Here is a 16,371-nt window from a genome sequence, read left to right as displayed (position 1 = left end):
TACCTGTTATCAGCAGGAAAGGTCGTAATGTAAGGATCAGAATATGGATTATTCTGCAGCTTGATCTGTCTCTTTTGAGAGCACACATACTCTTGACCAGTCACCACTGTACCTGAAGAGTTTATTAGCAACACTATGATAAGTATTCTGAGAAACAAAATAAGCAGGTTTTGTTATGTATTCTTGAGCAGCACCAAACATACAGTTAAGCAATGCAATTTTACCTTGTAGGCTCTATTTTTACTTTAGTTCAGATTGCATTTACACAGCAACTCCCAATCAATTAGGAGGCATGATATACCCTGTCAACATAGCATTTGCACTTATAATTAGGCAAGCAAGGAATTCGGCCAAAGAGGAACAGGAAATGACTCTTGTCTCATAAAAATGCACTCAAGACCCTTATGTTTTGCGGCAACATTGATGACTCCATGAAAGAGTAATTCTGTCTCAAAATCATCATATGCTTCTGTAATATGGAATGCATAAACTGTATTCCCCAGTTGCATTTTACAAACTCTTATCTAATTGAAATTAAACCCAATCTCAAGCCTAGCAATGGCTATAAGAACCCAAAAACCCTAAACAAATTACAATAATAGGAACTAACATGACATCATAGACCCTCGAGTAGTTGTTAAAAATGACTACAGACCCAAATGAGACCCATTTTGTGAATTACAGGACTTCAAAGTCGAGTTTATAATTATGTGGTGGAAGGGTGAGACACTTACAACAGTGCTTATCATGGCTGCCCTGCCCTGACAACGTCCAAGTGACGTTTCAGAGGGTGGTGTACTCCTAGATAAATTAGATGGTGTTATATTAACCGTGGTAAAAAATTTGAGTCCACATTAACAAAAACTAATCAAGAGTTTCTCTGAATTCTTATAACATGAAGGCACTATACAACTTACAGTCATTCTTAGGAAGAAGAAAAAATGAATTCCACGTTTTTAATAAATCGTTCTGCACATAAGCAAGTATAGGTTAAAGCCATAATGACATAACCAAAAAAAAAGAAAAAACCATCAATCATACATACCAACGATACTACTGCTCCACTGAGAAGCATTGAGAAGGCGCCAAGATTAACTCAGAGCAAGAGACTGGTAGAACCTAAGTATCCAAACTATTTTCTTCCACCAAGCTCGGCATATACAAAGGGTCCATCTGCATAACTTACACAAAGAGCGAGAAGGAAACTTCATTATGGAGATAAAAAAACTGAGCCACCATACCCAAAACAATATCCGACCCGTACGTAAGAATCTATCGTAAGAAAACATACCAGAGAAGAATTCACATAGTCGAAACCGTCTATAGAGATGTAGAAGGAAAGAAGAGACGAAACATTATCAGATAAGTTTTTACAGGGACACTGGACCCTTGAGTTGAGCCACCGTTGAACTGATATGTCCATCTTTTAGAAGCAGCTATGGTTATTCTTATCAGCATCACTTGCATCGATTCCCGCTTTTCAATCTAAATCAACATAGTCGAAACCGTCGATAGAGATGTAGAAGGAAAGAAGAGACGAAACATTGTCAGATAAGTTTTTACAGGGACACTGGACCCTTGAGTTGAGCCACCGTTGAACTGATATGTCCATCTTTTAGAAGCAGCTATGGTTATTCTTATCAGCATCACTTGCATCGATTCCCGCTTTTCAATCTAAATCAAGATAGTCGAAACCGTCGATAGAGATGTAGAAGGAAAGAAGAGACGAAACATTGTCAGATAAGTTTTTACAGGGAAACTGGACCCTTGAGTTGAGCCACCGTTGAACTGATATGTCCATCTTTTAGAAGCAGATATGGTTATTCTTATCAGCATCACTTGCATCGATTCCCGCTTTTCAATCTAAATCAACATAGTCGAAACCGTCGATAGAGATGTAGAAGGAATGAAGAGACGAAACATTGTCAGATAAGCTTTTACAGGGACACTGGACCTTTGAGTTGAGCCACCGTTGAACTGATATGTCCATCTTTTAGAAGCAGCTATGGTTATTCTTATCAGCATCACTTGCATCGATTCCCACTTTTCAATCTAAATCAACATAGTCGAAACAGTCGATAGAGATGTAGAAGGAAAGAAGAGACGAAACATTGTCAGATAAGTTTTTACAGGGACACTGGACCCTTGAGTTGAGCCACCATTGAACTGATATGTCCATCTTTTAGAAGCAGCTATGGTTATTCTTATCAGCATCACTTGCATCGATTCCCGCTTTTAAATCTAAATCATCATAGTCGAAACCGTCGATAGAGATGCAGAAGGAAAGAAGAGACGAAACATTGTCAGATAAGTTTTTACAGGGACACTGGACCCTTGAGTTGAGCCACCGTTGAACTGATATGTCCATCTTTTAGAGCAGCTATGGTTATTCTTATCAGCATCACTTGCCTTGATTCCCGCTTTTCAATCTAAATCAACATAGTCGAAACCGTCGATAGAGATGTAGAAGGAAAGAAGAGACGAAACATTGTCAGATAAGTTTTTACAGGGACACTGGACCCTTGAGTTAGCCACCGTTGAACTGATATGTCCATCTTTTAGAGCAGCTATGGTTATTCTTATCAGCATCACTTGCCTTGATTCCTACTTTTCAATCTAAATCAACATAGTCGAAACCATCGATAGAGATGTAGAAGGAAAGAAGAGACGAAACATTGTCAGATAAGTTTTTACAGGGACACTGGACCCTTGAGTTGAGCCACCGTTGAACTGATATGTCCATCTTTTAGAGCAGCTATGGTTATTCTTATCAGCATCACTTGCATCGATTCCCGCTTTTCAATCTAAATCAACATAGTCGAAACCGATAGAGATGTAGAAGATGTAGAAGGAAAGAAGAGACGAAACATTGTCAGATAAGTTTTTACAGGGACACTGGACCCTTGAGTTGAGCCACCGTTGAACTGATATGTCCATCTTTTAGAGCAGCTATGGTTATTCTTATCAGCATCACTTGCATCGATTCCCGCTTTTCAATCTAAATCAACATAGTCAAAACCGTCGATAGAGATGTAGAAGGAAAGAAGAGACGAAACATTGTCAGATAAGTTTTTACAGGGACACTGGACCCTTGAGTTGAGCCACCGTTGAACTAATATGTCCATCTTTTAGAAGCAGATATGGTTATTCTTATCAGCATCACTTGCATCGATTCCCGCTTTTCAATCTAAATCAACATAGTCGAAACCGTCGATAGAGATGTAGAAGGAATGAAGAGACGAAACATTGTCAGATAAGCTTTTACAGGGACACTGGACCTTTGAGTTGAGCCACCGTTGAACTGATATGTCCATCTTTTAGAAGCAGCTATGGTTATTCTTATCAGCATCACTTGCATCGATTCCCACTTTTCAATCTAAATCAACATAGTCGAAACAGTCGATAGAGATGTAGAAGGAAAGAAGAGACGAAACATTGTCAGATAAGTTTTTACAGGGACACTGGACCCTTGAGTTGAGCCACCATTGAACTGATATGTCCATCTTTTAGAAGCAGCTATGGTTATTCTTATCAGCATCACTTGCATCGATTCCCGCTTTTAAATCTAAATCATCATAGTCGAAACCGTCGATAGAGATGTAGAAGGAAAGAAGAGACGAAACATTGTCAGATAAGTTTTTACAGGGACACTGGACCCTTGAGTTGAGCCACCGTTGAACTGATATGTCCATCTTTTAGAGCAGCTATGGTTATTCTTATCAGCATCACTTGCATCGATTCCCGCTTTTCAATCTAAATCAACATAGTCGAAACCGTCGATAGAGATGTAGAAGGAAAGAAGAGACGAAACATTGTCAGATAAGTTTTTACAGGGACACTGGACCCTTGAGTTGAGCCACCGTTGAACTGATATGTCCATCTTTTAGAGCAGCTATGGTTATTCTTATCAGCATCACTTGCATCGATTCCCGCTTTTCAATCTAAATCAACATAGTCAAAACCGTCGATAGAGATGTAGAAGGAAAGAAGAGACGAAACATTGTCAGATAAGTTTTTACAGGGACACTGGACCCTTGAGTTGAGCCACCGTTGAACTGATATGTCCATCTTTTAGAAGCAGATATGGTTATTCTTATCAGCATCACTTGCATCGATTCCCGCTTTTCAATCTAAATCAACATAGTCGAAACCGTCGATAGAGATGTAGAAGGAATGAAGAGACGAAACATTGTCAGATAAGCTTTTACAGGGACACTGGACCTTTGAGTTGAGCCACCGTTGAACTGATATGTCCATCTTTTAGAAGCAGCTATGGTTATTCTTATCAGCATCACTTGCATCGATTCCCACTTTTCAATCTAAATCAACATAGTCGAAACAGTCGATAGAGATGTAGAAGGAAAGAAGAGACGAAACATTGTCAGATAAGTTTTTACAGGGACACTGGACCCTTGAGTTGAGCCACCATTGAACTGATATGTCCATCTTTTAGAAGCAGCTATGGTTATTCTTATCAGCATCACTTGCATCGATTCCCGCTTTTAAATCTAAATCATCATAGTCGAAACCGTCGATAGAGATGTAGAAGGAAAGAAGAGACAAAACATTGTCAGATAAGTTTTTACAGGGACACTGGACCCTTGAGTTGAGCCACCGTTGAACTGATATGTCCATCTTTTAGAGCAGCTATGGTTATTCTTATCAGCATCACTTGCCTTGATTCCCGCTTTTCAATCTAAATCAACATAGTCAAAACCGTCGATAGAGATGTAGAAGGAAAGAAGAGACGAAACATTGTCAGATAAGTTTTTACAGGGACACTGGACCCTTGAGTTAGCCACCGTTGAACTGATATGTCCATCTTTTAGAGCAGCTATGGTTATTCTTATCAGCATCACTTGCCTTGATTCCCGCTTTTCAATCTAAATCAACATAGTCGAAACCGTCGATAGAGATGTAGAAGGAAAGAAGAGACGAAACATTGTCAGATAAGTTTTTACAGGGACACTGGACCCTTGAGTTGAGCCACCGTTGAACTGATATGTCCATCTTTTAGAGCAGCTATGGTTATTCTTATCAGCATCACTTGCCTTGATTTCCGCTTTTCAATCTAAATCAACATAGTCAAAACCGTCGATAGAGATGTAGAAGGAAAGAAGAGACGAAACATTGTCAGATAAGTTTTTACAGGGACACTGGACCCTTGAGTTGAGCCACCGTTGAACTGATATGTCCATCTTTTAGAGCAGCTATGGTTATTCTTATCAGCATCACTTGCATCGATTCCCGCTTTTCAATCTAAATCAACATAGTCAAAACCGTCGATAGAGATGTAGAAGGAAAGAAGAGACGAAACATTGTCAGATAAGTTTTTACAGGGACACTGGACCCTTGAGTTGAGCCACCGTTGAACTAATATGTCCATCTTTTAGAAGCAGATATGGTTATTCTTATCAGCATCACTTGCATCGATTCCCGCTTTTCAATCTAAATCAACCCACACAAAAACATCATAACCAATCTAAGAATAGGCTAACAATGGACTCAACTTACAATAAAATCTCGTCAATATCAGTGAAGGTTATTATTTTTTATGCAATTCCAAACCACAAATCAATTCGAACAAAAAATATAAATGCAATCAAACGATTCTAGGTACTAACGCTGCCAATCAAACAATTCTTAAGCTGTATTGGGGATTGAAACAGAGGCCAACGACAAAATAATTAGGCAGAGCCTTCTTAGATCTGAAGAAAATCAAATGTTAATTGTATATCAAATCGATAAGAATACTAACATTTTTTATAGGTGTAGATACACCGCCATAAAAAGGAATAACTCTCATTCAATGACAGATAGAGCTTGACGTTGGTCTATGGAATTAAATAGTCTGTTTAAAGCCATGAATCAAACTATCGTGACGGTTCGGATTTTTAGAACCGTAAACGAAACGACGCCATGGAAACCACAGACAGAGCTTCTACATGACGATTTGTCTAACTCTTCTCGAAACTCTTCCCAAAACTCCATTATTGCTGCAGAACGTCAGAGATCGATGGAGTATATGAACCCTAATTTATGTTTCGATTCGCAGCAAACAAATTTCTCATAGAGGACAACTCACAATACACGGTGTACGGTACACCGTCCAAATTCCCGACCCTAGCAAATCAGCAGAATTAGGGTTAGAGGCGAGCTCCATCTACTCGGGCCGCAAACTCGTCGTCCAAATTTAAACCCAAACACATTAAATGATAAAAGCCCATGACACTCGAGATTAAACGAAACACTGAGTTCCGTTCTTCTAAGACACGCGTCGCGCTGTGGATTAACGAATTTGTGACGTGGCATCCTACGTAGACAGCCTGGGAGAGAATCAAACCCTTCTTTATATATATAGATATTGTAGAATATTTGATAATTTTAATGCTGAATATAATTAATATTTTAATATATATGAACTGTATCACTTATATAATAAAGCACAAGTCACTCTACCAATCAAAATTTAACATATGGCAAGTGTTTACAAAATTAAAAAAATTACATAAAGTTTATTTGATCATAAATATTTAAACTTCCGACAAAAGCTTTTTTTCAAACTAGGATATGTAACTTCCTGTTATGTTAAACAGTTTCATACGCTATATAAATCTCAAGCGAGTCAATCAAATTTTCTGCATTTTTATTCTAAAAAGGAACCTTTCTGCATTTTTCTGTCTTCTTATCCAAGTTCATCTTCTTTGGCTTGATTTTGCAAACAAATTCTTTCGTGACTTTTCATAAAAAAATAATAATATTGTATTCAAATTCTTTCTTAGCTTTTCATAAAAAGAATACAATACGATTCAATCTACATGATTTAAACTGACGATGTTATTAAAATGTATTTCTATTATGTAGATTAATTTTCACAAAATGACAGAAAATGAAAATTCCATTATCACAAACCCGAAGTTATTTTCAACGTCGAAAGTTATGCTTGTGGATAAAAAGTATATTCATTTATATTCAAAGCTACTATTTTTAAATATCTGTTTCAAAAGATGGAACTCAGCTTTGTAGACGTTTCTTATAAAGCACAGAGACAAAATTTAAGTTATGTGAAATAGAAATTGAAAAATCTGTCAATGATATTTTTGCAGATATATATTTCAAACATGAAAACATGTCTGCAAAAAAAAATTCATTTAATATATAATCAAAAATTTCATTTAATATATAATCATATTTGTATCTACATTTTTAGATTAAACACATCTATGAAATCTATATTTTATGCAGTATATTTTATACACCCAGGTAACAAGTAAATATGTATTTAGTTATTTATTATGTCTTCATTTCTTTAAAAAAAATGTTAAAAAATTGTTTTGGCAACTCAAGTCGCTTTGTTTAAAGGCAGCTATTACTAAATTTATATAACAATGTGTTCGGTAGGTTAGAAGATATATAACTATAATAATAATTTGTTACTGATAAGCCCTGTTCTAAAAATCGGCCGCCAGGGCTCTACGCGTCACTCTTCTGCCCCGATTTATGCCAAATCGGTTTAAAAAATTGGATATACGATTTTTTCCGCCTAGACCGTTTAAATGACCGCCTAGCCGCCTAAATGACTGCCTAGCCGCCTAATCTATTTTTTATTTCTTTATTTTATTTTATTTTAAAAAATATTTTTATTTATTTATTTGATCTAAAATTTTATAAATATCATTGATATTCATAATTTTGATGAAAATTACACTATATTAAGTTTATATATTCTATTTATGTGTTTTATACAGTAATAAACATGAAAATTGTATTATTGTTATACACAATTAAAGATTAACATGTTTTATAACATAGTAAACAATCTAAAAATTCCGCCCCGCATAATTTTCGATTAATCCCCGATTTTTTTTAGGCGCTAGGCACAACCCGACCGCCCGACTAGCGCCTAGCGCATTCCCGAACAGGACTGATAAGTCATTGCAATTTTATTATCGTATAATTTGGAAGACAATGAAATTTATATGTGCTTAGCACAGGAGGTTAAACTAGTTCTAGATATCCTGTATCCATTCGTTTTTTGTTATGTTTTCAATCTATTTTTCTATTTTTTGGTTCAATAGATATATAAACCGTTCTGATATTTGTGAATATCAGCCTGTTTTTTTTTCTGATTCAGTTCTGGTTCAGTTTTTGGTTTTCGGTTTATATCCCATGGCCGAATTCATACTTTTTATAATTGTATTACTATATTCAAACTTTCGTTAATCATGGAGTTATAATTTAAAAATATTTTTATTGTTTAAATTTAAAAGTACGGTTTTTCATGAAGGTTTGTATTGCACATTTATTTGTTTTATACTGATGAAAATATAATATATAGAATAATATGTCCATTTAATTATATGATTTCTAGTTTTCTTTAATGTTTTTGTAATAGAATTTACAAACAGAGCTTCAAATGTGACTAAAGATTAATGATAAAAAATAGCGTAATTCAATGTTCAAAAAATCATTAGGCGATAACTAGGCGCTTTATAGAAAACTACCAACTAGGTGGATAATTCGGGGTGTATGCGCTAACGAATTATTGATTTATTTTATATATATTTTATATTTATATGAGCTATTTTAGTTTTTGAGTTTAATTATAAAAATATTGTGATAAATTATCAAAACTATATGTACAAAAAAAAATTAGACAAATTTATGGATTTATACTAACACTATTTCTTAATTTAACATATTAGATGATTTAGATTGATTCTAACTGATTTTAACTGAATTAGAACAGTTTATACTGATTTGAATCGTCTAAATCGGTATACATTGGAATTTAAGAAAATTGGTTCGTCTACGGAGCTGAGGCGCTAGACCGATTTTTAGAACTTTGGTGTAATCCGTCTATTTTTAGGAAAATCGGTCTCTGATTGTTCTAAGTTCGTTTTTGAAATGGACTGAATCCATTTTGTAACCCGTCTCACAATAGTTGAGGTTCGTTTTTAATGTTTTCATATTCAAATGGACTAATATGTCATTTTGACCATACTCTTTCTAGTCTCACACGTTTTAAATGTTTGATAGAACAATCCCTAAAAATGCAAGTTAGAAATCATTAACTTCAATCTGTACCACCATTTGATCGAATAAATTAAATCTTGATTAGCTATTAAATTTGATAACTTTTTGTTTGATTAAAATATTTATGATAATATTTATTTCAGTCTAGCTATCAGATTTAGCAAAAAAAAAAAAAAACTGATGTAAATTATTAGTAACTTTTTTAGTAATATTACCATATTGTTAAAATTTTATATCATCAAACCATTTGTACTGTTTTGTAATTCCAATTAAGATCATTAATTTGGATCAAATATTTGCAATTTCCTCAATCCACCCTTCACTTTAATAGATATTAGGGAACTATGGATACATATTTGGATATGGTAAATTGGTAATATATTATCGGGTTTGCAGGTCTATAAATAAGAGAGACCACACTTAAATTTCAGTCATCCAAGTTTCACTCCTTTATCCCATCTCACCCAGATTGTCTCTAAACAATAAAATCAATTCCATAATGAAACTCTTGGCCTCGCTGTTACTGTTTATGTTTTCTTCTCTTCTCTTTGGTAACTAAAATTGTATATAGTTATCATTGCAACTGATTCTTTAAAATCCATATGACTACATTTTCTTATATATCACTCTTTTTTTGCAGGAGGTGTCGTTGTAGCTGAGAGTTTAAATCAGAAACATCCGTTTTCCGGTCGAAATAAATTGTTTGTCTTTGGAGATTCTTACGTCGATATTGGAAACACAAAACCTGATGGTACGGGTGCATGGGCAGTCCCTTACGGTATCACTTATCCGGGTAAACCCTCTGGCAGGTTCTCAGACGGCCACATCTCCACCGATTTTCTAGGTACCTCTCTATTATTTAAGCTTCTTTTTTTTTTCAATTTGGACCGTAACGCTTAATTGCTTAAACATTGTCTACATTAACTTCAGATGAAAAATGTTATTGACAGTTGAAGACTCTAGTTTTAGTGAGGAAATCCACTTCATCGTCGTATGAAAAACTTGCAAGCGAAAATACGTACTTTGTTTCAAATTTAAATGTGTGTTTGGAGGTTTCCCATATAACAAATTTGTATTCAAGCCTCTTACTGTCTTCCATGCATATTTATATTTTTAATGACTTATATGTAGAATTTGTTTGACTGATCATCGATGTCGTATTTTTCTTTTAAAATTCATTAATGTGTTAATTTGACTGATCATCGATATTCCATATTTGTAATGGGGCACATGTTTCCTCCATACAGCCCAATTGCTAAGGATAAAATTACCTGTGACCTACGCCAAGAAAGATGACGCGGATAAGACAAGGTTACAATACGGAATGAGTTTTGCGTATGGAGGAACAGGAGTGTTCGATACTTATGCTAATTATCCTAACATGACCGCTCAGATCAATCTCTTCGAGCAACTCCTCGGCAATGTCTACTCTCCATCCGACCTTTCTTCGTCCGTCGCTCTCGTTAGCGTTGCTGGCAACGACTATATTACTTTCATTCTCGCGAATCGTAAAGATCCTGCCAAATTATTAGTAAGATTAATAAACAGTTTTTTCTCAACAAAAAGAAAAAAATAGTAAACAGTATTAAAAAAAAAAAAAACTAGATATGCAGTCGATATATAAATTTTGTACTGGTTTAGTATGTGAATTAAATTGAAAACTGGTCTTCGTCCTTGGCTAATAGCTTTAACCAGTGCACCATGATCAGTCTGGGTAGTATTGTTATTTAAATTTTAACTCTATTGCATTTCTCAGGGGTTCAAAACATTCATCAGTCAAGTTGTGAATCAAACCGAGCTGAATTTGAGGAAAATCCACACCTTGGGAGTGAAGAAGATAGCAATACCATCATTGACACCGCTCTGGTACATTCCCAAGATTGCAAACAGCTCCCTAATTATCAAAGTCATTGTACAGGATCTTGTAGAATTCCACAACGGTTTGTTGCAGAAATCAGTCGTCAAGCTTAACAAGGAGAACAATCATTCGGCTTTTACCATCATAGATTACTACAATACCTTCTTGGCTGTCTTCAACAACAAAGGAGAAATCCCAGGTAAAAAAAGTAAACAAAAACAATTTTTTTTAATCAAGGAGTATATATGCATGGGTCATGTCATAGTCCCCCAAAGTTTTAACATTTTGATCTTTAATATATATATATATATATGGAAATGCAGGGATTCCGACGTTTCAAAACACGTCCATACCATGTCTCGGGGATGATGGTAAAGTATGTGCTGATCCTAAGTCTGCTTTCTTCTGGGATGGAATTCACCCTACCCAAGAAGGATGGAAAGCGGTTTACAAGGTTTTAAGACACAACATCACCGCAGCTTTGATGCCTAAAGCGTAAAACCACTTCTCGGGATCGAAAATAATAAAACGTATTTTAAATTCTATTGTGTGGCAACTCTAGGTCTATTGTATGAACGAATAAAGACCACCGTCTGATAAAACGAATTTGTAATGTATTATTGTGTGGCATCTCTCGGTCTCTTGTGTGAACGAATAAAAGACCTCTGGCTAATAAAACGTATTTGTAATGTATTGTGTGTTGCATCTCTCGGTCTCTTGTGTGAACGAATAAAATACGTCCAACGCTTACCAATGGCAGACAAAAAAAATACGTTCAGTATTTCTTAATTCTATAATATAGATTGGTTCATTCATATGATTTTCTCAATTTGCAGAATCAAACTTATCCAAACTTATCCTACTCACTATCAAACTATAAAATGAGAATAAAAAAAAAAATAGGGGAAGATGCATCATGTTTCAAACTCTGAAAATAACTAAAACACAAAATTGCAACGAATTGTTCAAAAGAGTGCTTTTCTGAAGAAAGAGCGAAGAATACAAACTGGAAAAGAAAAAAGAAAGACAAATTGTTTAAGCCTTGGCAGAGGCACGACCGTAAAACTTGTTCTTCTCCTGGGTTGTCTGGAACTTGCCATGTCCCATCTTAGAGGAAGTGTCGATAAACTTGAGGTTGATCTGCTCCATGGCAAGACGGGAAGTCTGAGTGAGCAAAGACTGTCTAAGAGTCACAACCCTCTTCTTTGGACCCATGCAGCATCCCTTAATCATCAAGTAGTCATCCTTCACCACACCATAGTGCGCGAATCCACCCATTGGTGTCACATCCTTCTCAGTCCTATCATAACCACAAAAACATCATCAGTAACATAAAACCTAAACAGGAGAGACAGAGAGAGAGAAACTCTACAGACCTGTCGAATTCAGTCATGGCTGTGTGCGTCTCCTGACCAACCTTGCCCAGCCTGTAAATCTTCTTGTTCAGCTCGGTACGGTGATGGTAACCGTTCTGACCAGCTCTGGCAACAGTGTAGGAGACTCTAGCCGGATGCCACGCACCGATACAAGCAACCTTACGCAGACCCCTGTGAGTCTTGCGTGGAAGCCTAGTCACACCCCAACGGGTAACAACACCTTCGTAACCTTTACCCTTGGTCACACCGATCACATCAATCATCTCATCCTTCTGGAAAACAGCGTCGATGGGAATCTGCTTCTCGAAGAAGCTGTAGGCGAAGTCGACCTTCTGGGCGATGGTTCCACCGTTGATCTGGATCTCCATCATGTGAGCCTTCTTCTGCTTCAACCCCTTCATCTTCCTGATCTGAGTGTGGGCCAAGACGCGGATGACGGTTCCGTATTTCTTCATCTTCTCGAGCTGGGACTGGATGCTCTTCTTGCCTTCCTCGGTTTCGTACTGCTTGGCGTACCCGGTGAAGGCCTTCTTCTTGGACTTGGCCCAGTTCTTGTAGAACCTTCTCCTCACTTCCTCGCTCAAGTGCTGTGCCCAGACGGTGTTCAAGGACCTTAGGCCACGGGGGGTCTTGACATAGGCAACGACACCGACGACCACCATGGCGGGGGTCTCGATGATGGTAACAGCCTCACAGGTCTCCTTCTTGTGAAGCTCTATACAAGCAAAACAAAAATTACATTAGCATAATTATGGAAATGAAAAGAATAACAAAAAAGAATGAAGGAGAGGCACTTACTGGATCCGGGCTTCTCGACATCTCTAACAATGTGGGTCATACCAGCCTTGTATCCCATGAAGGCTGTGAACTTGCAAGGCTTAGTTTGGTCATCCTTTGGGAAGGCCTTCACTGTTGTTCAAATTCAACATTTGTGTTAATTAACATAAAAGCAGGAGACAACTCCAAATTAACTCCAGAAAGCAGAGCAAATCTCCCACTCACTAGATAACAAGATTAAATTTTCAGTTTTCTAGATAAACAGAGATATTGTGTCTAAACTAGAGAAAACAAAATCGTAACTCAAAAAGACATCTTAAGTTTGATATTATAGATACCCAAGTATGCATTTCATTTTCAAATAATGCTGAATCTAAATTTGAAGACACTCAGACGCAACTCCAAAAAACTAAGCAGGTGTTCCATTAAAATAACCAAAGTCCACATTCCATCGAAGTTGTACCTAAAACACAGGCGCAAATCTACAAAAAAACAGATGATATGTTTCGTCTGAAAGAAACCAACGTAAGCATTTGAATAAAAATGAAATACCTTTTCCTCTGTGACGGTTAGCTCTCTTCCTTGGAAGGAAACCAAGTGACCCGTGCCTTGGGTGCTCAAACTTCCTGTGAGACATTCTCCTCCTCCTACAATATAAATTCGAAATCAAACTCAGAAAGAAGAACTGTAGATTCTAATTAGAAATCGTAACTGACGTAAAAGAGGAGAGAACGTGAGAGAAGAAGAAGATGGAAGAACCTGAAGATGCGATAAGTCCTGCGGCTGAAGCTTCACTGCGAGAGAAGTTGAGTAGAGAAGCCCTAATATCCTTTTATATGTCTGTTGTAAAACCCTAAATGTTATGGACATTTTAAAATATGAAACCAGTTTTTCTTATTGGGCCTCAAAAGCCCATCTCTTGTAAATCATTGTTCTTCTTCGTGTATGAGGAGAATTATGGAGGTTAGATGAGAATTTCTTGCCTTCTTGGTATGATAAAAGATCACACGAATTGCAATTTTATTGGTGAAATGATGAATTAAATGATTTTGTGATTGCACTTAAGTATACTGTAATCCATCCAGCTAAACACCAAAACTTGAAAAGCCAATTCACATTGAGTTACAAATACTTTCTAGAGGGCAAGACTAAATATATGAGAGGATGGAAAATTCTTTGAGTGTTCTGTAAGACAATAACATGTGACGACTGAAGTTAATTTCCATGGAATTGGGTAAATATATAAATAACACAAAACATTTTTTTATAAGAAAGGGCCATAGGTTCGAAGCGTAGAACTAATCTCCTATGATCCTTTATGGGAGGATTTGATCTTTGCTTTTATTCGACCACCACCCTTTGGTTTAAATAACACAAAACAATACAACTTTAACACAGAAGAAAGTGTACCAAAAAACTATGTTTTACTATCCATCCCTTACTAAGCTTTTGTGTAGCCGCCAAGTTCAACATCTTTGGACTCTGTAGTTTCTACACCTTCTTTCAAAAGTTGAAACTCTTCTTCAGTCAAGCTGTGTTTCACACTGTTCAAAGCCTTTGCTGCAAGATTAGACCGTTTCTCCAACTCCATGGCCCAGCTATAGATCACCATCCCAACAATCGCAACGAACATGCCGGACACGTTTTTGAAAGTCATTGCAGAATCAAACAGGAGCCACCCCAGTGTCAGGATACACACAGTCTTCATGTGACCTATAACCTGGAACGATACCGCTGAAAATCGCCCGATGCAAAGGTACTGGCTTATGTTGCAGAACACAGCTAAGGCACATGAGAGAAGGATGAATACCTTGCAAATGGTAGAATAAATTAGACAAATGAATAGCAATAAATAAAACGAACCAGAGGGAGAAGAAGCTTACAAAGCAGCCAGAAGACATATTGTAGTTCAAGATGAACTTGCCGCTGAGGAGATAATCAACAAAAGGACCAGCAACGAGAAGCGAAAGAGCTTGGATCGGCGCTGTTTTACTCAGCAACTCGAAAGATCCAATCGAATATTTCTTCTGCAAGGAACCTATTAACTGGCACAAACACACAGTAGATCAGATTCGGATCTTAAAAGACCAATCTAAGAAGATGATGAAGAACTTACAATCTGCTGCAAAGAAGAGGAGAAAATGGCAACGCACGCGCAAATGAAGCCTTTGGCGTTAACTTTGACATCAGTGACAGTGCAAATCCCAACGCCTACAACGACAACCACAACGGATACTTTCACTTCTCTGGAGTAACGTTTGCTGTGGAGGATCCATTCCATGACGCAGACGACAGGGATCATGCTCAGCTTCGAGATCTGGTAGAAGCCGACGGAGTTGAGCATGAGGCTGAAATTCATGGCGGCTATGGAGACGTTAGCGACGATGGAGAACCAAATGAGCTCCCAGAGAGGGACGTGTTTGGATGCGGAGAGTCCCGTCGCGTTTGAGACGAAACCGACCAATGCGGTTAGAGCGAAGTGGAATCCGGTGAGAGTCGTTGCTGAGTGAGAGGAGTAATCAATATCAGATCTCAAATAATGATAATAAGAGAGAGAGGAGACGAACCGAAGCTGAAGGAGAAACCAGAGGAAGACATGAGCTGCTTATTGGCCATGATGATCCCAACGGAGCTGATCACATTCATTGCCCAAGCTCCCATGTCGGAGACCGCTGAAGACTTTCGCTGCTGCTCGTTCTCCGCCGCCATCTCTTAGTCAAACCTGTTTCAGATCCAGATGACTCCGTCGGTGAAATCAAATCAAATCAAATGCAGGTTTTAGATCCTCCGAGACGAGAGAGATAGATGGTTAAAGCGGATTTGATTCACGCTTTATAGGACACTCAACTTCTTCTCTCCCTCTTTCTACGATTCTTCACGTTCCATAAAACTTCTTACTTCCCTAAAAAAAACAGATTTAATTAATAGCTACGTCTTCACGGGAATCAACAGTCAAATCATTTTATGAAGAGAAATATATGCAATTATATAAAATTATTTCACAAATGATGTTTTGGCTAATTTTCGACTATTCAGTTTTTTTTTTTTACATAGAACAGGACTATTCTATTAAATAGATGGTCTAGATAATTAAAATAAAATAAAACAACCAACAATAAATAGATTACTATGAAACATTCTTGGCTAAACAAAGTGCAATTGTATTTCCAGCTCGACGAAGATATCCAAATGAGAAATTTTGAAAACTTTATTGCTAGTTCTGTTGAAAATGACACAATAGAAATGAAGGAAAAAATGACACAAACAGTAGTGCTTGTTGACCGGCAACTTATTAGGCAGGCGCTCACAAGCCAAGGAACCACA

The 16,371-nt window shown here is 37.0% G+C and overlaps 2 protein-coding genes and 1 pseudogene across 3 annotated transcripts; 1 reads left to right on the top strand and 2 right to left on the bottom strand.

The window, feature by feature from the left end:
- The first annotated feature begins 9,440 nt into the window (after nt 1-9,440).
- On the top strand, nt 9,441-11,587 carry LOC111210393 (GDSL esterase/lipase At5g03610). The gene is made up of 5 exons (XM_022710736.2): nt 9,441-9,587; nt 9,677-9,880; nt 10,284-10,567; nt 10,793-11,093; nt 11,218-11,587. The coding sequence occupies exons 1-5, from the start codon at nt 9,536-9,538 to the stop codon at nt 11,391-11,393; spliced, it is 1,017 nt and encodes a 338-aa protein (XP_022566457.2). The 5' UTR covers nt 9,441-9,535; the 3' UTR covers nt 11,394-11,587.
- A 224-nt stretch (nt 11,588-11,811) lies between these two features.
- Nucleotides 11,812-13,917, bottom strand: LOC111210388 (annotated as a pseudogene). Its single transcript, XR_007328375.1, has 5 exons — nt 13,807-13,917; nt 13,600-13,694; nt 13,069-13,179; nt 12,271-12,985; nt 11,812-12,194 (listed from the first exon to the last, which is right to left on the bottom strand). The product of XR_007328375.1 is annotated as a 60S ribosomal protein L3-1-like (transcript).
- A 340-nt stretch (nt 13,918-14,257) lies between these two features.
- On the bottom strand, nt 14,258-15,963 carry LOC125592414 (UDP-rhamnose/UDP-galactose transporter 3). Its single transcript, XM_048767522.1, has 4 exons — nt 15,615-15,963; nt 15,164-15,549; nt 14,931-15,092; nt 14,258-14,857 (listed from the first exon to the last, which is right to left on the bottom strand). The coding sequence occupies exons 1-4, from the start codon at nt 15,754-15,756 to the stop codon at nt 14,489-14,491; spliced, it is 1,059 nt and encodes a 352-aa protein (XP_048623479.1). The 5' UTR covers nt 15,757-15,963; the 3' UTR covers nt 14,258-14,488.
- Between the last annotated feature and the right edge of the window lie 408 nt (nt 15,964-16,371).

The sequence above is a fragment of the Brassica napus genome, chromosome C9, assembly GCF_020379485.1.
Source record: "Brassica napus cultivar Da-Ae chromosome C9, Da-Ae, whole genome shotgun sequence".
NCBI lineage: Eukaryota > Viridiplantae > Streptophyta > Magnoliopsida > Brassicales > Brassicaceae > Brassica > Brassica napus.
Note: the sequence above shows the minus strand (reverse complement) of the source record. Positions and strands in the feature narration are given on the sequence as shown.